This window comes from Accipiter gentilis, chromosome Z (genome assembly GCF_929443795.1).
Source record: "Accipiter gentilis chromosome Z, bAccGen1.1, whole genome shotgun sequence".
Taxonomy (NCBI): Eukaryota; Metazoa; Chordata; class Aves; order Accipitriformes; family Accipitridae; genus Astur; species Astur gentilis.
The window spans coordinates 9,008,470-9,031,628 of NC_064919.1; the positions used below are offsets into that span (position 1 = coordinate 9,008,470).

Here is a 23,159-nt window from a genome sequence, read left to right on the forward strand (position 1 = left end):
GCGTCACCCACCCTGCCTGCTGGGCCGGCGGGAGCGCCGCGGACAGCTAAAAGCCGCCGGAAGAGAAGGGCCCTTCGGCAGCTCGGCGGTCCGGTGTGAGGGGGCTCGGCTCGGCCTGGCCCGGCCCGGCCGGTCTGCTCTGGGCTCGGCTGTGCTCACGGCGTCCCGCTGCCGCCTCGGCCCGCCCGGGTGCCTCCCCGGGAGCGGGGCTCTCCTCCCCTCAGGCCTGGCGGTGGCAGCGGGGCCGCCCGGCGGATGGGCCCCGCCCGGGCTGAGGATGTCTGGAAGCTCCTCGGGAAGGGCGGCGGAGGTAGGGCCGCGCCGGGGGGCACGGACGGAGGGACGCGGTAGGGGCGGGGAGTCCCGGGCGCCGCTCCGCCAGCGGGGCGGGCTGCGGCCGAAGGCCTGTCCTAAGGAGGGCTTCTGCTGCGTCCGGCGGCTGCGGCTGGCGGCGGCCTTAGGGCCCGTAATTACTTCTTAGTCTCTGTGTTGGCAGTTCCTCGTCGGTTGCGGCCCCCCCCGCCCCGTGTAGGACGTTTATCTTCTTAGTTACTGCGGCAGCGTGTAAAGAAGAAACTCCCTCACACGGTGGTATCTGGCCCGCTGGCGAATATGCAAATTCCACTAAAAATAGCTTTTGTCAGAACAACGTTGAAAGCAAACCGCGCAGAGGCAAATCCTCCTTCCCCGTTGCTAATCCCTCTTGCTCTCAGATGATTTCTTGTCTGGTAATGGCCTCTTGCAGTAATTTATAAGATGCGTCAGCTGTAGAGTATTCACGGGCCTTTTTGGCGATGACATGTCTGTTCTATTACTCCCGTTTTCATAGAATGGTTCCCATGCCAAAAGGTTATCGTGAAGTTGTTAGCAACAGAGAGCGTGTGGCCACTGTGGTGCTGTTTTGGGACCATAGGTAGGCTGAAAAGCGACTCTGACGTGTAAATTTGTATAATTGTCCTAGCTAGAAATACCTGCTAGGGTATTTCTCAAATCCAAAGCTAAATATTCACACTATTAGCAGTTTCGTTCCTTGCCCCGTCAGACTTCTGATACATGTGATGGCATGATTCGAGATCAGTCCAAGCTTCCTCGCACAGGAAACAAATAATAATACATGATTGTAATGCGTTGCCTAAGTATTCCTCTGTTGCCTATTTCTAACTTTTAAACAAAAATGGCTGCGTTATAAATGTTAGGGGGGGAAAAAAAGCCACATACTGAAAACTATACAGAGACAACATGAACAGGACCTTAATGTAAAAATGGCATAAATAAGTTATGCAATTTTTTCATTCGTCTCTGTTTTAATTTTACTTTTCTAGTTTGAATGTGTGTTTGTAGAATTTTCAACTTGTGATTTATCAGTTTGCGGCAAAATACTCTATCACAGTGTGTAAGGTGAAGCTTCTTTTTAATACTGAAGAAGCATGCAACTGACACATTCAAAAAGCATAAATGCCTATTGTTGCTAACTAGTAGGATGCCTTTCAATGCTAATGAAGTTCTTTACACCTACAAGGTATTCTTATATACGTTTGATTAAAAATCTCCAGTTTTCTGGAGACAACTGTACCAATTAAGGAGAGGAGAGTGCTACACTAATAGCAAAATGTTTGTATTTTACTAGGTAACAGATTGGTTGTCACATTCATTTGATGACTTCTTTGGAAACACAAATACTTCTTCTAGTGCCATTCCTGTGAAGACACTAGAAGGCGATTCTGGAAGAAACCAGCAGGAGAAGAAAGACCCGTCTTCTGTGCCAGAAAGCAGCAAACCCAAAGTTCAGCCCAGAAAAAGAGCAACATTGTTTTCAGTAGATCTGCCTTGTAACAAGTACAAACTGAACTGGAGCCAGTCTCAAGATGAGCCATGGGTAGATAGATACAAACCTGAATCTCAGGTGTGAGAGTTATTCTAAGTGCTAATGTAGTAGTAACATTATAGTGTAACATGTTGTGCTTCTGTTCATAATCGGTATTAGTCAGGTTCTAAGTATATCCTGTTTTATTAGGGCAGTGAAATACTGGTTTGATTTATTTACTGTTTCTAGTTAAGATTTTAATGAGCTGTTTGTAGGAGATGCATTTTTCCCCAGGCTTCCTGAGGAGATAAAGCTACTGTTGAGCTGTTGTTTCCTGTTCCATCCACTCCTAAACTTTTGAACCTGTTACTGAATTTCAGCCAGATCTGACAGCTCCAAGTAGGAGGAAAATCCACAGCTAAAGAAAGGAAGAGAGAACTGAGTTAGTACACTCATTATGGGAAAGATAAAAGACATTATCTTGCATGTTACTGGATAGCAGTTAGCTGGTCTGTTAGCATGTTCAGAGTACTTGACTAATTGCAGTTTGCACTATCTCTTGCTTGATGCATCTTAGGCATGACTTTGCGGGTGTGGGGTACTGTGGTACCTTAGGGCTTCAAGGAGAAAGGACTCAGATCTGTAGTAAACCTGTCTTCACTGGTTCTGCTCATGGAACAGCTTTTTCACAGTGTGTTTCGAAGGTATCAGTATGTGTGTTAAGTGTTTCTTAGATTTGAGTGCTGGTTGATGTAACAAAGTTAGTGTAGTATTTGTATTTTATATTTAAATATTTAGTAGCTCATCTGTGGAGATGAATTGAGTTGCAAGGCTAGAAGATGAGTAAGCTCCGTGAGACTTGCAGAGGTTCCAAAATCCTGTGTAGTAGTAGAGTCAGTAGAGCCTAAAAAGTACCAGCTCCAGCAGTAGCTATAAAACGTACTGACATAAAGTAATGCTATTACTTTAGGAATAATATGTAATTAATTATCTCCCAATTGTAAGCAATGGAAAATCGGTTGTTTGAGGAAACGGGCTGAAATTATTAACTTTAACTGTTGCACTTATTTCTACGTAACGTAAACATATGTAACTGGAATATACATGTCTGTTAATATTCTAGTCAGCATATATTCTGTTCTTGAATCTCATCATTACAATGTTAAGAAACTGAGAGGTGTGTATGTGCATTTCATATATTTTAATCTTGTTTTAGAATGACCTTGCTGTGCAAAAGAAGAAAATTGAAGAAGTTGAAACCTGGTTAAAAATGCACATATTTCAGAGGCAGCCAAAACAGGTAATCTTGGTAAAATTAGCAGCTAGAGATATAAAACCGTACAAACGAGCTGGATTCAGTTTTACTGTAATTTCAAAGAAAAGCTTTAACTTATAGGTAGAGATTGTGTATCTGTTGCATTATAAGAAATCTGTTAAGAACGTACATTAGAGCTTGTACGTTTGTTTAGGGCTTATGCTGCTAAGAGGTGCTTTCTGATTTTGCTCAGAAATACTATTTTCTAGCATCCAGTCAGTTCATACCTCTTCAGTGTGTGCTTGTAACTGCATTTTTATCTCCCACAAATTGATTTTCAGTATCTTGGCAAGTTTTGAGTTGCACTGACTTGATGTAGTAGGTTGTTTTTAACCTCTTGATTGATAAGAGGTGTTCTTATACACATGCATCATTTACCAGTCTTGTCTAGTGTTTTTCAGACCTAGTTCTCCAGTTCAGTATGTATTATGTTGGTAGTCTATGTGGTGTGCAGTTAGATAAACAAATACATAAAAACCTGAGAACAAGGCTTTCAGAATTCTGGTCTAGCTCTTTCTGTCTGAATACTCAACAGGTAAATTAATAACACAAAATATTTAACTCAGTTTTTATTGGGAAAAGAGAATCATTACCAGAGAAACTATAGAAGGAATTCAACCGATATTCACCTTCAGTCAACTTTCAGTCTTTATTTGTCATGTTAGGGATTTATTTATTTTATTTCTTTATTTTTACTGTGACAGGGTGGTTCTGTTTTACTGCTAACTGGTCCTTCTGGTTGTGGAAAAACTGCAACTATACAAATATTAGCAAAAGATCTTGGCATTCAGGTGCAAGAATGGATCAATCCAATATCTTTAGACTTTACAAAAGAAGACTTGAGAAATATGTTTGGCCATGGTAAGTATTCTGATTTTTTTTTTCCCCAATTACTTTTGTAATTTTTGTATTCTGTATTTTTTTATTCTTTTGTGTCTCTGTCACATAGGAAGTCACATCCACGTCCATGTAAGCCAGATCATTAGTGTTTAATAAGAATCTTTCTTTTGCTTTTATCTGAAAAGGGATTTAGGTGGTTTTTTTAAAAGTGTTTACTCTAAAATAATTTGCAATTCAAATCAGTATAGAGAACTATGTAATAGCCTGGATATCATTTGAGCCAATTAAATAAAAGTAGGTAAATCTGTCTTTGCCTGCGTCCTCAACTGAATTCTACAGTTTAAAAATTCTTATAGTTGTAATGTGTTTGCCAAAGGGCTTGGCTGCTGGTGTTCAATGGCTACTGTCAGAAAATAGCATGGGTGGGTATTAGTTCTTGTGGGTATTTATATTCTACTTGGTATAATACAGAATATGTATTTTTAATTGGTTTTCTTTTTCAGACTCAAATTTTCATACGTTTCCGAGTCAGGCTCAAGCAGCTCTCTTTCAAGATTTTCTATTAAGAGCCAATAAGTATAACAAACTTCAGATGCTTGGGGACTCCTCAGAAAATGATAAAAAGCTTATTCTTGTTGAAGTAAGTGAAAACTCCTGAAATCTTGTTTTGAAAACAATACCTTTTATTATAATATTGACATGCTAACTAGCTTAAGCTGGTGGATTGGTGTTGCCAAAAGTTAGTCTGCTTTACTGCAGATGAATTCTTTATTACTTTTCAAGTGTCTACAGCAGTCTAGAACCAACTTCCACCTGTAGTTAAACAGAAGTTAATAGTCAAGCAGAAATTGGAGACTAGTTTGTGTACAGAATTAAGTAATAGAGTATCAAAAAGTAGATCAAAACATTGGAAAGTCATACCCATGTTTCTGTATGATTAGCTTTCTAGAAATATTTATGTGTGTAAACAGAAAGAGGGGGACACCTTCCTCCCCTCTCCCCCCTCAACTATTCTTGATACTTAGGGATGCAGGAGAGTGTAGAAGATATGTGAGAATTAATACAATCAGAAAGCATTGGAAATTTAGCATTCCCTGGTCTTGTGCAAGGGAGGGGGGGTATCACGGGCAGACATGTGAACTCTGAGGGTTTGTAAGCCATGATGGGAGGTCCAGGAGAATACTTTATTTTTACTTATTCAGGAGTGTGTTTCAATAGCATTTTCTTTCTGAGCTTTTCGTGTTTTTTTCTGACAGAAGAATTTGATAAGTTATGATAGTCAAGTTGCCTGTAAACTTTCAAGAAAGGGAATAGATGAGACAAAAATTCTAGCTGAGTAATGTAGAATACTGTAGAATTTAGGAAACATAGTTTTCTGTGACTTCTCTTCATAAAGTCACTTTCCTGTGTAGGTCCTCTCATATCTCAAAATAGTATATCCTGCCCTCTTCCTCAGTGGAGCTGCTGCCTTGAGTGTTTATCTTCTGAGTAAACCTCTGTCTAGCAGGCAATGTAATCACCCAATGCTGTTTCTTAGGAAACAAAGACAGAAAGAAAATGTTTCATTTTAGGTAATTGTTTTCCATAATGAAAGAAAGAAATATGCTTTGGTTTTTTTCTTTTTTTTTTTTTTTTTTTTTCCTTCTGGTTATCTTCAGTGTTAGCTACATTCAAATTTAGTTGCAAGCAAGCTGACTGGGAAGAAAAAATGTGTAGCACAGTAGTGTCCCATAATAATCAGTCTGTGGGAGAGAATATTTACATCTGAATGTACTGACAGCAGTTCATTTGTTTTGAATAGGACATACCAAACCAATTCTATCGAGACCCTAGCAGTCTACATGAAATTCTCAGGTCAGTTGCAAGTAAGTTTTTAATGAATAGCTTTAGCCACTTGCAGTAAACTGGAGTTTGATTCTTCTTATACTTGCTTATTTTTCAATTTAGGAGATTTGTTCGTACAAGCAGATGTCCACTTATATTTATAATCTCAGATAACTTCAGTGGAGACAGCAACCAGAGGTTACTATTCCCAATGGAAATTCTAGAAGAGTTCTGTATATCCAGTATTAAGTAAGGTCTTTTCTCTCATTAAAACTTGATTGAAACAAATGAGAAGTAAGAAACTAATTAATTTTTTTAAAATGAAATTCAACAGTTTCAAGCCTGTTGCACCAACAAATATGATGAAAGTTCTTAAACGAATAGCTGCAACAGAAGCTAGTATGGTAAGTTGTCAAAACTGATTACTTCTGTGCAGTTCTAGGACCAAAAGATTTCAGATTTTTGTATCTGAAGTATGTTACTTATATTTGTTACTGTATTTGTTTGATCTTTGATAGCAGAGCCCCACACCACCCCAAAACCCCCACTAATCCCTCCCAACAGAAAACAAGGAACAAACTGGAAAGTTGTCTTGTTCTTAAGATTAGATCCACTTGATCCTTGGTCTAAGTCTTCAAAGTTACTGCTGTAAATTCTTTTGCCTATTACAGGAACTATATATATGAAACAAATAATAGGAGTAGAAATAATTTTCATTGTATCCAGCAATGCCAGAAAAGGTCACGAACCTAAATCCTGTATTATTCCTGAATTGTTTTGATTACAACCAAGTCTAATATTGAGTGACACCTTGCAAAGAATTATGTGCATTATTCTCTTTTAATATTGCTGTATAAAATGCAGCAATGTGCTTAAATGAATTAAATGTTTTCAAGGTAGCAGTATTACATGGTTTGAACACATGGTGGATGCTCATGTAGTCTGTTTATGGTGTGTGTCAGAGGTGGATCCCCACAGCCAGAATAAACTCCTTTTCTTGCTTTTTCTTACTACTGTGTTGGTTTTCCTTATTACTTTGAATGTTGCTTTTCATTGTAGAATAGAGAAAAGAATTATGACAGAACTCTGGAGTTGCTTTGCAGAGGTTGTTCAGGTGATATAAGAAGTGCAATAAACAGTCTTCAGTTTTCTTCTATGAAAGGTAAATACCTATGATTTTGTTAAGTCAATGACATTTTCACTATTTCTGCTGTACAGCTATTCAGTTCACTGTTGCAGCACAGCTAGGTGAGCTGTGCAAAATGTTTTTGACATGCTGCTCTGGAGGAGGAATAAAAGGCACAAAGGGTTTTGTTTTGTTTTTTTTTTTAACTGAAAACTTTCCATTTCATGACTTTTATATGCAGTATTAAAATTGAGTAACATCTGCTATGTATGTGTTGATGTAATTTAATGAAATGCCCTCTTTTCTTCTTGATACCTTTGCTATTGGTGTGTGTTTACTGTTCAAGGCTTTTGTGGTGCAACCTTAATTTGAAAGGTGTGTTTTCATTGCTTGGTTCTTATACTTCTCCATGTCCTTATCTCTACCGTTAAAGTATTTCTGAAATAGCCCATTGCCTTTGTGTACAGCATTTCTGTAATGATTGATTTTTGCCTTGGAGTTCCTACAGCTGTTGGTAAATTGAAAAGCTGTGAGATGGCATGACCTGCTATGAAGTTACTGAGTATATTACAGAGCAACTTTGAAGTTCAGCGTTTTAGTAGTCTTCAAAATACTTGGTTGGGCAATACTCAATTCAGACTTAGTTTGGGATTGTTTTAAACGTTCCAGCATCGAAGGAAAACAGGAGACTTATCTGTCATGTCTTTTATAAGCATTGGAAGTCAATTACTAAGAAGACACTGTATGCGAGTTACATAATCCACGATTTTTAAAAGCAGTACTCTGGCATATGTAGTTCATCCTAAGAACCGCTAGATGGTGCCAGAATTCGTATTAAACCTAGAAATGAGGAAGTGAGTGCGATAGTTGTCTTCTGCTGTGTGGTAAAGGTGGCATGATCTTGTTGCTTTTGCTCATTTTCTTTCCCATCCACCTTGCAAATAGGAGCTGTGCTCATGGAATACAGGATTAAATGTATTTTCAAATCCTTGTTGTAGGAGGGAGTGTTGTAGTTTGAATTTTGAAGTATATTGAAATTAAACTAGCTGTGTTTGCTAAATTACATGAGGGAGTAAAGTTTCTGGGTTTAACTTGAAATTGTGGAAACTAAATTCTTCTGATGTTCTCTTTGAGTATACTAAGTTTGTATTGTTCTATGTTAATCAGAAAAATACAAAATTCCTCTCAGTAAAACCATTTTGATGATAATACCATTAAGTTAATAAATAGTAGGTTGGTGATACCTGAGAAAAATTTGCAGTAGCTTGCTGCTGGATGCTAAGTAGCTTTTACATACTCTAGAAAATCTAAATAGTCTTAAAATGACCAGTTTGTGTAATTTTTAATAAATTACTTTGGAATGTAAAAACATGAGAGTTATAGAGAACTTGGGAGAAAATAAAGGCATATGGCTTGACAGCTTCTGTACATGACGCCTCAGAATCATGTATTTAAGTCCTGTGACACTGGACATTCTCTTCTTGAATTTTCTCTAACAGATTGAGAAGAGCTGCTTTTATGTTGAATAGGAATTTTTTCATTGTTCAGGTGTTTCAGTTAATGGGTAAAATGGATCCATGGTAACTGTGAGAGAAAAGAAAGATAAAAACTTAAAGTATAACTTCTCTTAGCTCAGTAAGGAACATTCATCTGCCACTAAATCAAACTGAGTGTAAATTTTTGAGTTTTAAATTAGATTAGAAGAAGGGTTTTATTCCTTGGAGCTCAAAACATTGTGGAAATTAGTAGGCTATTGGAAGAATCACCTAAATGAAAGGTTTCCTTTGGTGCCTTATGTGTCATTGAGGGTATTACACAGATAATGCAAACAGAAGATAAATTGATAAGTGAACAGGATGTAACTGAAATATAATTTACATGTATTTGCACTTGTACTTTATAAAGAAGAAATTTTTAAGAAAGGCATCTTGGGGATGCATCAGAACAAAAAAATACTTGGCACCGTAGCTGTGGCTTAAGGGACAGAAGTGGAATGAAGCATACTAGTTCAGGTGACTGGGTTGTCTTCCTAATAAATTAGTTTTCTCCTACTGCCCCTATTTATATAACCTTTTCTGTTAATTTTTTTGTTGTGTTTGTTTAGAACATTTAGTAGTAGCAATATACAGTAGCAATATAATAGAAAACTTTTTTTGATTCATCTACTTTATCCTGATTGTGTTTTTGATTTTATTGATAGACTGCTCGTTGGAGAAAGAGTTTTGGTCAAGGAAGAAAAGGAGCTCTGCACTAAAATGTGAAGTAGCAGCAGTATCTAAAATAAGAAAGAAAAGTAAATCCGATACTTCAGAAGACCAGGAGATACAAGCTATTGGTGGCAAAGATGCTTCCATATTTCTTTTTCATGCTCTGGGGAAAATAATTTACTGCAAAAGTAAGAAACCTTTGACTTACTCTTCCCTTCAATGGGCAAAGCATGTCAGCTGCTAATAGCTAGTATTGCTAAAGTAAGGCTTAGGGTGACCTCTAATTTGCATGTTTGGTCATGAATAACAGTATAAAAACAGGGATAAAAGTTTGTGGTAACTGAGATTGCAGCTGTCTGTATCTATTAGGTAAACACTTCACTGAGATGTACCACATGTATGTAATAAAATTACATAACTCTAGTTGCATTAGGTCCACGTGCTGTCATGCATACAAAGCTAGCTAGATAGCCAGCACATTTGTTGCTTTGTACAAAAGCAAGTTTTGCTTTTGTGCAGAATTATGCATTGTTATTCTGTACAGTTATGTTCTGTACTTGTCTGTATTTCTAAAAGTCACAGAACAGCCCTGCAGGCTCATAGCTACCGCCTCTCTTATTTGTGTATCTGCTGCCTTTTCCTCCCTACTTTTTATCTCAACTCTTTGTTTCCTTTTAACAGACGTGTGCTCTCTCCTTTCTGGCCTGAAAACCTCTTCCACTTCTCTGTCATACCCTGTTTCCCTTCCCACCTCTCCAAAATACTCTCCACCTTACTACTACTGAAAGTTCTACTTTTTAAACACTCAGGTTCTGTGAATTTACAGAACATATCTCCTCCCTGTGTGCGGTTACAGTACTGTTTTTTTAACGCTTCAAGATTATAATTCATAAACGTTTGTTACTTAATAAACTAGTACTATCTGCACTCAGCTAAATCAGGATCCATAGTGCCATTGGCTGTCCACATTTCAGTACTAATGCACAATATCAGTTCCAAAATCAACTGAGGAGGAGTGAGATGAGGGAATATGAAAATGACTAGATGAAATTTGTTACATGAAGTGTAATGTAACTAATTACGTTGATGATGATGAAATATTGACTATATAAATAAATACGTATGCCTGCATCAAGAGCTTTCTGGGAACAGAAAATGGTGTAATCTAATTGCTGGTAGAGTTGACAGTTGCTAAAAATGATTCTCAATGTATGCAAAAACTACTATTCATGTGGTTACACATCTCTTCTTGCTCCTATCTAAATTTTATTCTAATTTTGAATATTTAATCTGAAATGTGTGTCTTTCTTCTGGCTTTTTTGATTATGTGCAGAAATGTAACAACATTTCTGATGTTAGAAGACTAAATATTGTAAAATCCTTTGTAGGAGAACCAGTGTCAGAATCAGAATTTCCTCAGCTGCCTGCTCACTTATCAGAACACCATCGAGACACCTTGCTTATTCAGCCTGAGGTACCTTTGCAACAACTACTTGATTCCAGTTTGGTTTGAAAAAAACAAAACAAACTTTAAATGATTGATGCAAATTCTCAAGTACAGTGGTTTTGTCACTGATCTTAATATATGTGTATTCAGTCTATCTTAAGTTATGGAATAATTAATCTGGAAGGGACCTCTGGAGGCTAGCTGCAAAGGTAGATTAGGTTCCCAGGCTCTTGATCTGTCAAGTTTTTAGTATCTCCAAGGACAGAGATTCTCTCACCTCACTGACGGACTTGTGGTGGAAGGTGGACTTTGCCTCGCTGCAGCCTGTGATAGTTACCTCTCATCCTTTCGTTGTGCATTGCCAAGAGGAGTCAGAGTTCACCTTTCTGTTACCACCCATTGAGAGAGTTGAAGACAGCAATAGCTTCTGCCCCTCCATCCCCAGTTAGCCTTCTCTGGGAGCACACTAACCTCCCTTTTGTCTATAAGCATCACTTCGCGTGCCAGCTCCATCTAGACGTATCATAACTTTTATAGGATGCTTTTCCTTATACACTGTGTAAAACTTGAACTTTCTTTTTCCTAATAGGATGTTGTGGAAAAATCGCATATGTCTGGAAGCATGTTTAATTTATACCTTCACCAGAACTATGTAGACTTTTTTTCTGGTATAGATGAAGTAGTGAGAGCCAGTGAATATTTCAGCACTGCTGATGTCCTTTGTAGTAATTGGAGTGTAAGTGTCATCTTTTTATACACGCATACTTTTTTTTGTTACTCTGACATAGAACTTCTAGACTTTGTTTATGAATGTTTACTTTAGACTTAAAGTGTAGGTGACAGTGAATTATTAATGCTAAAGTATGTCAACTATAGAAGAGATGCAGGTCCAATTTTTTGTCCAACTTCTGTCAGTATTTTATTATAGTGTTTGTGAAATACTCTACAAAGTGTTTTTAGGTGGAACATATTTATGCTAAAAATGTTTTGGAATCTGTATGCCTTTTCCCTGAAGTAACTGGGCTAGCTTTTTCATTCAGCTGCTTTGAGTAAAAGTTTCACAGTAATCTAAACATATTCTGAGCATGTCGTATCTCTGCAATATAGAGTGTGTTTTGGCTCAAATAAAACACACTGTACAGAAACTTTGAGTTCACATAATGCCTGATTTCTTTCTTAGTCACGGCTTGTGATGGAAGAATACAGTGCATCTGTGGCTACCCGGGGGGTGATACATTCAAATACGTCCAGAGCCTTTGCCCACCACCAAGGAGGGATGAGGTTCCGGCCTTTACATAAACCCCAGTGGTTCTTTATCAATAAAAAGGTAAATGCTTGGTGGTTTTGGATCTTTTGGTTTTTTTTGTAAAGTGTGACAATTGAGTAGTATAGATGAGATTTGCTCACAGTGCTAAACTTGTCAAATATCCTATTTTGATACAAGCTACTTCTAAAAAGTAGTTGCTTGAAGACTTACATTTGTATTATTCTTTAATGGAAAAATAAATTGGAGGCCTGTGACAAAGTCTGATTCGTGTGTCCAAGTTGGCATGCTGCTGGGAGGGTCTTAATCCTAAGTTAATGGAGACACAATTAGTGTTGAAATACTATAAGGTATTCCTGAAAGTAAGTTTTAAGTTTTTGTGCAGCTTAAATCACATTAAACTGTTGTGTAAGTTTAACAAATTACTGCTGTTACATGTGTTTATCAGAAATATCTTGTACGTGAGATACCAAAGCTCTTGACAATTTTTTTCATTTGAACTAATACTTCTGTTGCTGTATCTGGCAAAAAATATTGTCCTGGATGGGTGGGGAATTCTATAATCTACGGATAAATATTTTCTGTAAAATTCAATGTCCAGCAAAAGGCAAAAATGAAGGAATTTACCATTTTTATGATCTCTATACATTGACTCTAACTGCTTATCTTTTTTTCTGGTCTCATTTTTCAGTAGCTTGTTTGTAGTTGTCCAGCAGGCAGGAAGAAAGTGTCTTTTACCGTACAGAATATCTACATTAATAATGATTTACTAGGTTTTTTGCTTGTGTTTCTTTTCCCGCAACTCTTACAGTACCAAGAAAATTGCCTTGCTGCAAAATCTCTCTTTTCAAGCTTCTGTTTACCACCTGAGTGTCTTCAGACAGAGCTATTGCCTTATCTTGCTAAGTTAGCAAACCCCATGAGAAATCAAGGTAAGATGGGTGTAAGTTTTGATCTTGGACTCTTTTTTGTAATTAAAGCATACTGAAAAATTTTGTAATCCAAAATGTCAATACTAACTGTGCTTTTGCTTCAGTAAAAAAAATACTTATGGTAAGTGCATATAGCTGATATCCAAAAATGTTTCTAGTAATATAGCCAAAATTAAAGATGTCCTGTTAGGTTTCAAACATCAAGAACATTTTTAAAACTTCTATAACTGAAAGAATCAAAATAAGTTAGATGTATAATAAATTAAATATTAAAATATTTCCAGTAAGGTTGGAACTTAGATGATCTTTAAGGTCCCTTCCAACCCAAACCATTCTATGATGCTGTGAAGTATCTCTCTTGTCAGAAGTGAGGTGTATACGATGTTTTATAAACGTGTAAGATGGGCTCCTCATGTTGGAGTATTTGAAATAATTTTTTTTTTAATTATGGCATGGATTTCTGGTATTTGTGTACTTTTGAACTTCATCATGTTGAACTTCATCATGAACTTCTCAGTCAGTCTCTTAAGATCCTTGCACAGTTTTCCTGTATGCCCACATCCTTACTAGCATGTCTAACTGGGTGGTATTGGCAAACTTGCTCATCTTGCTCTTCATCCCCTTTTTTTCACAGGGTTACATTTAAGAATGTACTGGATAGCCTGGGTCCTAGCACAGATCGCTGCAGAACTGCATTGGCAACTTTTTTCCCATTACAAGAGTTAACTATTACCTCATACCCCTTTCCCCACTTCCTATTCATTAATTATTTATCAGACTTTACTAATTAAATTGTTCTCTTAGGCTTAGGGCTTCTTTTAATTCTACTAGAGGATTTGGTGAGAAGACTTTTGTAAACCTAGTAGGCAATATTAACTAGATCTTTATTCATTGCTTACTGATCCCTTTCCAGTAACATCAACAGACTTAAAAGGCTTTAAAAAGCCTTTCCCAGATGAAGTAAAGAAAATCCAAGTTCGCAGTCCATTAAAAAAAATGTGTAACCTGAGGTAATCCCATAGCAGACAGTTCATGCGGAAAAATTTACTTTGTATGGTACGTAATCCAAAAATTACTGTTTAGACAGCTGGGTCATTTATGCTATTAATTACTTCACTAAGGCCTTAACATCAGGATGAATTCATTTTGTAGGCTATGGAATAATAACTCTGCATCATAAACACACGGTTGAATGTCAGGGATTTTCTTTTATGAGTAGGTAATCTGTAAATATGTTACGGTAATGTGGTAAAAGGTTTGGGAAAAAAATAAATTCTTACACATGCAGTGTTTTGGTATCCAAAATATTGCAGATATCTATAGGAATGCTTGACTAAGCCTATGAATTATTTATTTTTTCAGTATGTTTAATTGTGTGTGTGTGTTATCATCTACCCAATGTGATACTGGTGATTCTTTGTTCTCAGCTCAGATTGCTTTTATCCAAGACGTTGGGAGGCTACCGCTGAAAAGACATTTTGAGAGGTAATCTTGACTTCTGTCTTTTCTTAAAGAAAGTAAGACTTTCTTTCTTAATATATTGAGGAAAAGGACCCTTTCATAGAGACACTTCTTCAGTGTACATCTGTGACATTTTCCCTCACTTGCAGCATGATAATTTTATATTTTACCTGTTAAAACTTCTTCAGTTCAAAACTATTTATCATTACAATGTGAGTAGCAACTTTTTTATTAGTCTTGCTTTCAATCCTTGTTTAGCTTTCTTTTCCAGTGTATCAAATATTAGCTCTGTCCTAGATGTACCTATGTTTCTTCATTGCGTGATCTGAATAAAATATTTTTTTTACAATCAAAAACATGTATGTGAGAATGAAGCTGAACTGATGCAAAAAGTATAGTGCACTTTGCTGATGTTTATCATGGCATAAATCATTAATCTGGAAGTTTGATAGAACATTCTGTGTTCATGTGCATGTTAGAGGTGTAAGAAAGAATAATGGGGAATTAGTTTCTTTTGAAGCAGTTCTATATCTATGGAACTACAAAATATTTTAATAAGTGCTTCCTCTGAAATTAGATAGCAGCACTGGTTTTTATTTTGTGGAATTTTTACCTATTGGACTACTTAGAGTAAACCTTTGGTTTTATTTAAAAAATGCTTTCTAAACATAGCTACTGAAGTTCCTCTGCCTTGGATGTTAAATACTGAAAAAATACTTTTTATTTCAACTGAAAGATTGTAGTGCTCTACTTATGGATTGTGTAGCACTCATGGGGTGACATGTCATGACATGTTATATTGTGACTAGTGAGCCCTCTGCATCATAGGCATCACTTATACTAGTAGAGCCTCAGTTACATTTCTATAACTTTGATATCTCTGAAAATTTAAAAGTTTTAATTATGATGGTCTGTTTCGAATAAAGGATTGAGATTACAGATAGCTGCGATAAGACTAACTTTCATCTCTTAACCAAGAGAGTAAGTTTCTTAGGACATGTGACAAAGCATCTCATATTTATCACTGTGGTATTGCTGTCTGATTTTAACTATGAAATACTGGCCTGTAAAGTAAGGGCTGTATTACCCAAGAACCACCCTGTTCCCCAACAGTTGTATTAAAAGCCATTTTGGTGCTAGTCAGGAAGAAAGTTAAAGTGTCCCTAACGAGTGTGTTTCTTTGCAATCTACCTCATCTAAGCCAAAGTGTTTGTAACTTTACAAATTAATTGTAGACTTCCTTATGCCATTCATTTTTTCTGCAGTATACCTTTAAATATTGATAAATGTTTTTTATCTGTGTTAATAAGTTGGGTGTGTGTCACTGAGTTTTATCTGAGGGGTAACTTTCTTCTGAAAGCACAGTAATCTTTTTTTCATTTGTTCACTACTTTGGAAAGCAAGTATAGAGAAATGCAGGTATTTTAGTAAGTATTTGCTTCCTTCAGGAACCCTAAATGAAAATAATTTATTTTGTGTTATTAAGCAGTCTGTAAAATAACTTATGTGCGGCTATTTCGATGGAAATACTCTTATTTTGTTTATTTTCCATTATATTTATTAATGGAACGGGAATGGTGCTGTAGTAAGAAAACTGGCATTGAGGAGAGTGTGTGGTATTTGATCCGCTGGAAGTGGTGTCAGGATGAGTTTTTTGTTAATAACTGTAAGTTTTTATTATTCCCATGCGAAGTGGGAAAAATAATAAAGCAACATTGGTAACATACTGATACAGAGAGGCTAGAAAGATTGAGAAATCTAAATAGTAAAAGAGGTTATAAAACATAAAAGGATTTCCTTTCCACTCCTTTTTTTTTTTTTTTTTTTAATTCACCTTTTTCAAATCAAATTGCTTCCCATCCTAAAGGATTTTGGTTTTGTTTGGAAGGGGTCTGATGTATCATGGGCTGTTGTCTTAACTGACAATTGTGACTTAATTGTTAGCAGTTCATGTACATGAGGAAGGCTCAGCAAAACCACTGTCACTGTAAGGAAGAAGCTTCAGGCAACAGTGGGTACTGGGGAGTGATGGAGCCCAAACATGGTATGGTATTTTGCTGTTGCTGTGGTTTGAGGCTACATAGGGCAGTCCTTTCCCCAAAAGGATCTCCTCTGTCTTCTGTAGGCTGTCATGTAAGCTGTTGAGTTCTGGGCACAAGTATCTATCTACACCTGGAAGATGTGTACAGCTTGAATTAACCATGATTGATGGAGGGTATTAATGCCAGAGAATGTGAAAGCTGTTAAGCACCAGTGAATAAGGGTGACCTGTGTGCTACACGGGCAGTCTTTTCTATTGCAGCTTCTGAGTGAGAGAGCAGACGTTTTTTCATGGTAACTTACTGTTGCAATGATAACTTTACAGGTTGAAGCTTGAAACACTTACTGATAAAGATCCTGGGATGCCAGACTTGCTTGTTGGCTCTGAGGGGGACTGTGCTGATGTGCATGGTATGGAGACAGCTGCAGAGATGGAGAAAAACAGAATGAATGAGAATGAATTGGATGGATTCCCTCTTTCTTCTAGCCAGTGCAGTGGAAGTGAACTGCCCTGCAGTCAGCCTCAGCCTGTTGCAGGTCAAGCAATCATGGAGGAAGACGAATTAAAAATAGAGGAATACGATAGTGACTGAGTACAACACAGTATCAACCACTGACTTGGCTGAATAGATTAATGTGCCACAAAAGCCTTTGCTAAAGAGAGTATGGTCTGCACAAAAGTACTGCTTTAGCTACTTAGTCTAATCATGCTGAGTCAGCACCGAGACAACTGTCTTCGGCTTCCTCTTAACTTTGCAGGATCAGACCTGAGCTGAATACTAAATTACAAGCTATTGCTTGCCTCTCCTGAGCCATGAAATAGTCTATATTCATAAAAAGAGAATAATAAATGACAATTAGTTTGAAAGAGACTGTAGATAAGCAGTGTCACTCTTAAGTTATTACTGTTTTTTACACTTTCAGTTTACTTTGCAGTTGTACAGTGTGTTTCCTGAGTACATTGTTGATAGGTTATCAGCATTTGAAGGTTTTATTAAAATTTGTATCTTCAAAAAAATTGCTGTTTGGAAGCTTGGCTCATCTGAAAGGAGACTGAACTGCACATGTGAAAAGTTTGATATCCTATACTGATGGTGTAAATAAAACTCCTACTGTATTAATACTGTTTTGTACTTTGCCACAGATATATGTCAAGTTGAACATATGTTGTACAACAGATTATTTTGGATTCCTATTTGAAAGATTCTTACATATCTTATGGAGGAGAAAATATAACAAGCATAAGTCCTTCTTGTTCTTTGTATTCTGTGGGAAGTTAATGGTGTAGCTTGCAGTTTTTCTCCTTAAATTGCAGTTGAGCTGGCGGAAAGAATAATCCTGTGTTTGGTAACTGACATGCGAGAAGTGTGTTCTGGTTGTCTGAATAGACTGTTTAATATGTCAGTGTTTCTGTGTAACTAGGACTGGTCCATGCAAATCAATCTAACATGGTGCTGTTGTTAATGATACAACAGGAATAAGAAAAAAAATCAGAAAAACCTTTGACTGTGTAATGCATGTTTGCATTTCTGTATTGCTTACATACAAAGTCTAGTAGAAGGAAATACATCTTTGCCCACCATAGCCTTGGAAGTAATGCTGCTGTTGTCCAGATTTGTCTGCTCTCAAGGGACAGGTGTAGTCTTTCCATCTATAGCTATTGTTTAATGTCGAAGAGGGAAATTTATCCCTGAATTCTTAAATTCTGTTACAGCTCATGACAGCAAAGTGAAGATGTTTTTGGCTGTTGATGCCCCTTAACACCTTTTCTCTTCTCCAGGGTGCTTTGGAGGGGGTGACCCCTGCTCAGCTTAGGTGGTAGCTCACTTCTCTTGGGCTTCCTGCAGTTTTGTGTCACTGAAGTGCTGTCTGACCCCTCCTGTGGTCCCGGGGGGGGGAGGGGGCGGCTTCTCCTGCAAATGACAATATGGCATGAAATACTGATTTGTACTTTGCAAGCAAAACTCCAAGCTGCTGCTTTGTATCTTTTCAGCTTTCCTTGCAGCAGCATCTGCTAATAGTAGTAATAACAGTTACTTTGACATCAACTACTTTGTATTACTGTTGGCCTTGCCCTTACTAGGACACTATTCAGTACTTACCTGGTCAATTATAAATTGTAATAGTAGAGACTTAACCACTATCAGCTACAGCATTTGTAATAATTTGTGTAAAACCTCGTTCACATGAAAACACCACCAAAACCAAAATGTGTCATTCTCTTTAATAATCTCCTGTGCTCAAATCTCTATGCTCTTGCCTCTGACTTAGAGTGGTGCAAGTGCGTGAGCAGGATGAAAGCCCCAAATTATTGAAGTGTTAGTGAGCGCCTTGTTAAAGCCAATCGCAAATTAACATTAAATCAATCCCCAGGTAAGCTAAAGGGAAGTGCTGACACCTGTGAAGCTTGTGTAGCTGCAACCAGGCACAAGAATGAGTGTCAGTGCTACAGCCCATCCTCCTACCTGTCTCTAGGGAGAGGTGGAGTCTATGTTGGCTCTTTCGGCAATGTTATCCTAATTACAAGGCAGGGGAAAGGAGAACTGCTCTTAAATGAGAGTGATGTAGGATCATCCCAAGAAGGAAAGATACCTGTATTTTTCTGGTGTGGTTGAAGAATTTCAGTAGCTCTGCCAGCCTTTGGGAAAGCCCCATGGCTCATGCTTGAACCCGTCCAACGCACCCTCTCTAAGTGCAGTTGTAATTCTGAGTGTGTTCGGTGCAGATGATATATCACTAAGGTGTGAGGCAGACAAAGTAAGCACAGTGCTTGATGCACCTACCTACTGCCTATGCCAAAATTGGCCCTTGCCCAGCTGGTGTCGTGGTTTAACCCCAGCCAGCAACTAAGCACCATGCAGCCACTCACTCACTGCCCCTCTGCCCCTGGTGGGATGGGGAGGTGTCCTGATCCAATGTCAGGGAAGATTCTGATATGATCCCAAGAGTGAGAGTAGGACGCAAAGGAGGTCAAATGCTGTATACCTAAAACACCTTTTATTATCAAAAGTATCTATCATGGGACCTTCGTGTGATCAACAAACCAGTATGTTATCTCGGGACTACAATTTCCATGACAACGGTGGTCTCCTATTCCTGCATGCTTTGGGTGGCTCCAGGCCCTCTCCTCACTGGATGCCTCAATGGCCTGGTAATCGCCCTTACCGCCAGAGGAGCTTTCTGCTTAAACAAGCCATCCCAGAGACAAATGGCTTGAGATAAATAGTTCACAGTTCAGTCTCTCACAGTGAACAATCTTTGAGACAAATGGCTTGAGATGAAATCAGTCTCACAGGAGGAGAATTGCAAAAAAAAAAAAGTAAAACTTGTGGGTTGAGACAAGAACAATTTAATAATTGAAATAAAATATGATGATGATAATGATGGAGATAACAAAAAGAGAAAAATAAAACCCAAGACAAGTGATGCACAAGGCAATTGCCCACCACCCGCTGACCGATGCCCTCCCAGCGATCCGCCCCTCCCAGCCAACTGCCCCCAGTTTATGTACTGAGGATGACGTTCCGTGGTATGGAATATCCCTTTGGCTAGTTCGGGTCAGCCGTCCTGGCTGTGTTCCCTCCCAGCTCCTTGTGCACCTGCGTGCTGACAGAGCACGGGAAACTGAAAAATCCTTAACTTAGGGTAAGCGCTCCTTAGCAACAATGAAAACTTCAGTGGTTTATCAACATTATTCTCACACTAAATCCAAAACACACTGTACCAGCTACTAAGACCTTTGGTTGTCGTGGCCTTCTCAGGCTTCCCCCTCCTCTGAGGAACAGTTATTTAGAAGAACATTTTACACCTTGTCTAACAGCAAAGTTCTCGAGAGATGAGTTGAAGAATTCTGCAAACTGTGGGCCTGAACAGGAAAGCCCTTTCTGGTCAGCAAATGCCACTGTTTGCTGCCAGAGGTGCATGGGGCATTCAAGAGGAATGACTTCTTGATCTTGATCCAGTTTACCATCAGTAGTTCTCTTCTCCCCACCAGCCCCCTGCCAACAAAACCTGTTACTAACACCAGTTGCCTGACATCTTCACCTTTCTGCAGTCCCAGTTTCAAATGGATGCCAGAGGTGAGCCAGCCTGGTGAGACGCACTCCTTTGGCTGCAGAAGTACTGTATGGTATGTTTTGTGTAAACGCAGCCTGGTATAGGTTGCATGATCGCATCTCATAGGGCAGTAGTTCTCTTACTGGAATGCAGTGGAGTTGGATCCAACACGTTTTTACACTGAAGAGGTCTTGGATATAAACATGCATGAACATATCTCCCTTCATAGGCAAATGTACAAGGGAACTCCTTGCCAATGTATTAGAAAAAGAGCTTCTGAAACCACGGGCAGTATCAGGATACTAGAAAAATGGCTAAAAACAAACGCAGAATTTCTTAGTATTTTGGCAAAGTTTTCAAGCATTGTAGTGAGAGGTTACCAGATAGGGAGAATTGATTCTGTTCTGTCTTCTACTATCTCCTTTGGGGATATTGATATTAAAATCACTCCAGTTAGGCAAATCACTCTGCTTGGGTTTTTTGTTGATGTTTTAGCCTCTTTCCCTCTTTTGCATATGGAGCAAGCACTAACTGTGAATATAGGTGAGCAGAGCATCTGACAGGATGAGATCTAGGACGCAGCTTTGACCTCTGTGTCCTGGCAGCAGCTACCCCAGCACCTACCTGGGAGCATGCACCAAACTTCGCAGCCTTGGCGCAGAGTTACAGGCCATTAGCCCTCAACATTTTGCTATGGACTTTGTGTTATTGTGTGTATGTTGGCTGCATCCAAATGCCAGTGGCAAGATCAGGTACTTTCTGTCCCCTTTTACAATCAGTGAGATACAGTCACTGAGCTTGAAGACACAACTAGATACAGTCCACTACTATAGTTAGAGCAACTGGCACAAACATACGTACAACTCAGGAAAAATCCTCATCCGCTATTAGAGGACAACTTCCATGCCAGCTGTACATAATATTATGTACAGTGGTTGCTGTGGAGGACCTTAGGTAAGCAAATATACCAGAGGTAATGAACTGGCATTTTATGTGATTACATACATTTATTTCTTTGTATATATTTTTATGTATGCTTATTTATTTATCTACATTCCCATCAGCTTTTCTCTGCCTATCAGTGCAGCACCTGTCAGAACATTTGGAATCACGGCAAGTTCTCAGTGCAGCTCTGTTTTGCTTTCATTCATCCCCTGGGCATAGATTTCTTTAGACTGAACCCATTCCCATTGTCCCTGAAATGAACAACTCCCACTACAGCAAATATGAGCAGAACTGGGTTTGTTATAAATGGCTGAGGTTTCTTTGGAGTCAAGAGCTGATAAACATGGCAGTTGAAGAGTGTCATATTCATTAAAAAGCTGCTTCAACAGTTTTGCATATTTCACACAGCAGGATTAGGGCTTTGTTCTCTTCATGACTCATTAATCTCTGTTCACAAAGCATAAGTAAATATTTTTCACATATCCACTCCTAAGGAGGTGCAGCTCCAGGTAGATCTTACAGGAAAGGTCAGGTATTTCTTCTGCTCCTGATATGACTTTCTTTCCTGAAGGAAAGTAGCAACAGAACAGTGGTAAATGTGCATACACTAATGTGCGTAAACATTTGCAGCTAAATGCTGAGCTGTGATGTTTTAGGAGGAAAGTTCCAGCTTTCACTGTGGGTCTATTTCTACTCATTCTTGACATCAATAACAAACCAACAAAGATGGGACTAATGACGAGTGCTTTTAAACAAATTCAACAAGCCCCTTTAATGTTATGATTTCACTCTCTGATATGAATTCCACACCGGAACGACCAAGTGATCTCAAACATAAAAATCACATAGTCTAATGACTTGAATGAAATCAATCATATATTTAAAGGCAGCAGAAGACCACCGTCCCCTTTTCACCAACAATGAAAGGATTTCCTTCAGCAAACAGGGAAAGCAGCAAAGTATATGCTTTCCCATTTCTAGGTAGAAATTTGTTTCTTCCCACAATCATCTATTTGTTAATGCATTGGAAAGAAAATACAGCGTTCTTTTCTTTTCATGGAATATAAATGGGCACACTTGTATTCCAGCAGAGAAGTCTAAACTGTGATTAATTCAACAGGGTATACTAAACAAATCACTGTCTGTGCAAGAGGGAAGTAAATAAAACAAATAGCGGTTTCCAAGTAAATGCACATGTACAAAGGCTGCGGATGCCAGGCTGATACATGGGACTTTACACGCCAGCATGGCAACAAATTCAATATATGTGCATTGCTGCAGCGTGCCCCACAGCTGGCGGTGTCCTGGACGTGATGGGGAGTCCAGCGTTTCTGGACATCTGTCTCCATCCCCCGAGGTCTCCTCCATCCCCTGGGAGCTGTGGAGCACGTGGCCGCCCCGGGGAGCCGGGGACACGGCTGCGTCCCTGGAGCACAGCCTGTGCTCGTCCTCTGGCTGGGGGCACGGTGCCCGCGGCAGTTTGGGGCACTTTCAAATGGCCTGGGGTTTTGAGACGGCTGTTTGCCTACATTTCAGGTTAACCTTCAGAGAGTGGTTTCTGCCAGCGCGGGCGCTGGGTTGGGAGTCGGGCTTCCAGCTGCGTAGCCCAGCTCCTGCTGAGACAGCTGGCTCCTCCTGGGGCAGGGAAGGGTTAGTGTTCTTCACAAAATTACATACCTGTGAAAACTGAGAGCTGAAAGAGAAACGGTAGTCAAATGCAATAATATCACCTAAACCGGATCAGGACTTGTGGAAGCACTAAACTCCTGGGCTTTTCTAATGTGTTATGTCTTCTTTTGATTCAACAAAGGAAAAAATCTGTGACAGCAGGATGGCATTTATTAATTGTGCATAAAACAGTCCTGAAATTAAAACTTGTCTCACAGGCCAGTAAGTGC

The 23,159-nt window shown here is 38.7% G+C and overlaps 1 protein-coding gene across 7 annotated transcripts; it reads left to right on the top strand.

Moving 5' to 3' along the window:
• Window positions 1–48: 48 nt before the first annotated feature.
• Window positions 49–17,857, top strand: RAD17 (RAD17 checkpoint clamp loader component). Of its 7 annotated transcripts, XM_049795187.1 has the most exons (17): window positions 49–310; window positions 1,628–1,905; window positions 2,382–2,508; window positions 3,021–3,104; window positions 3,824–3,980; window positions 4,463–4,599; window positions 5,761–5,813; window positions 5,907–6,032; window positions 6,118–6,187; window positions 6,843–6,945; window positions 9,110–9,304; window positions 10,505–10,590; window positions 11,153–11,299; window positions 11,744–11,890; window positions 12,639–12,759; window positions 14,187–14,244; window positions 16,586–17,857. In XM_049795187.1, exons 1-17 carry the CDS (start codon window positions 278–280, stop codon window positions 16,851–16,853), a joined length of 2,190 nt encoding a protein of 729 aa, XP_049651144.1. In that variant the 5' UTR covers window positions 49–277; the 3' UTR covers window positions 16,854–17,857. The 7 variants fall into 7 exon arrangements, with proteins under 7 accessions (XP_049651144.1, XP_049651140.1, XP_049651142.1 ...); XM_049795183.1 differs by lacking the exon at window positions 2,382–2,508 and having other exon boundaries at window positions 1,628–1,903; window positions 14,122–14,244; window positions 16,586–16,716; XM_049795185.1 differs by lacking the exons at window positions 2,382–2,508; window positions 16,586–17,857 and adding an exon at window positions 13,673–13,815 and having other exon boundaries at window positions 1,628–1,903.
• Window positions 17,858–23,159: the final 5,302 nt, after the last annotated feature.

Coding starts and splice junctions, on each gene's coding strand:
- RAD17 (XM_049795187.1), top strand. CDS start 278: ATGTCTGGAAGCTCCTCGGGAAGGGCGGCGGAG. Junction 5,814..5,906: donor AGTCTACATGAAATTCTCAG/GTCAGTTGCAAG, acceptor TTTTCAATTTAG/GAGATTTGTTCGTACAAGCA. Junction 14,245..16,585: donor CTGAAAAGACATTTTGAGAG/GTAATCTTGACT, acceptor ATAACTTTACAG/GTTGAAGCTTGAAACACTTA.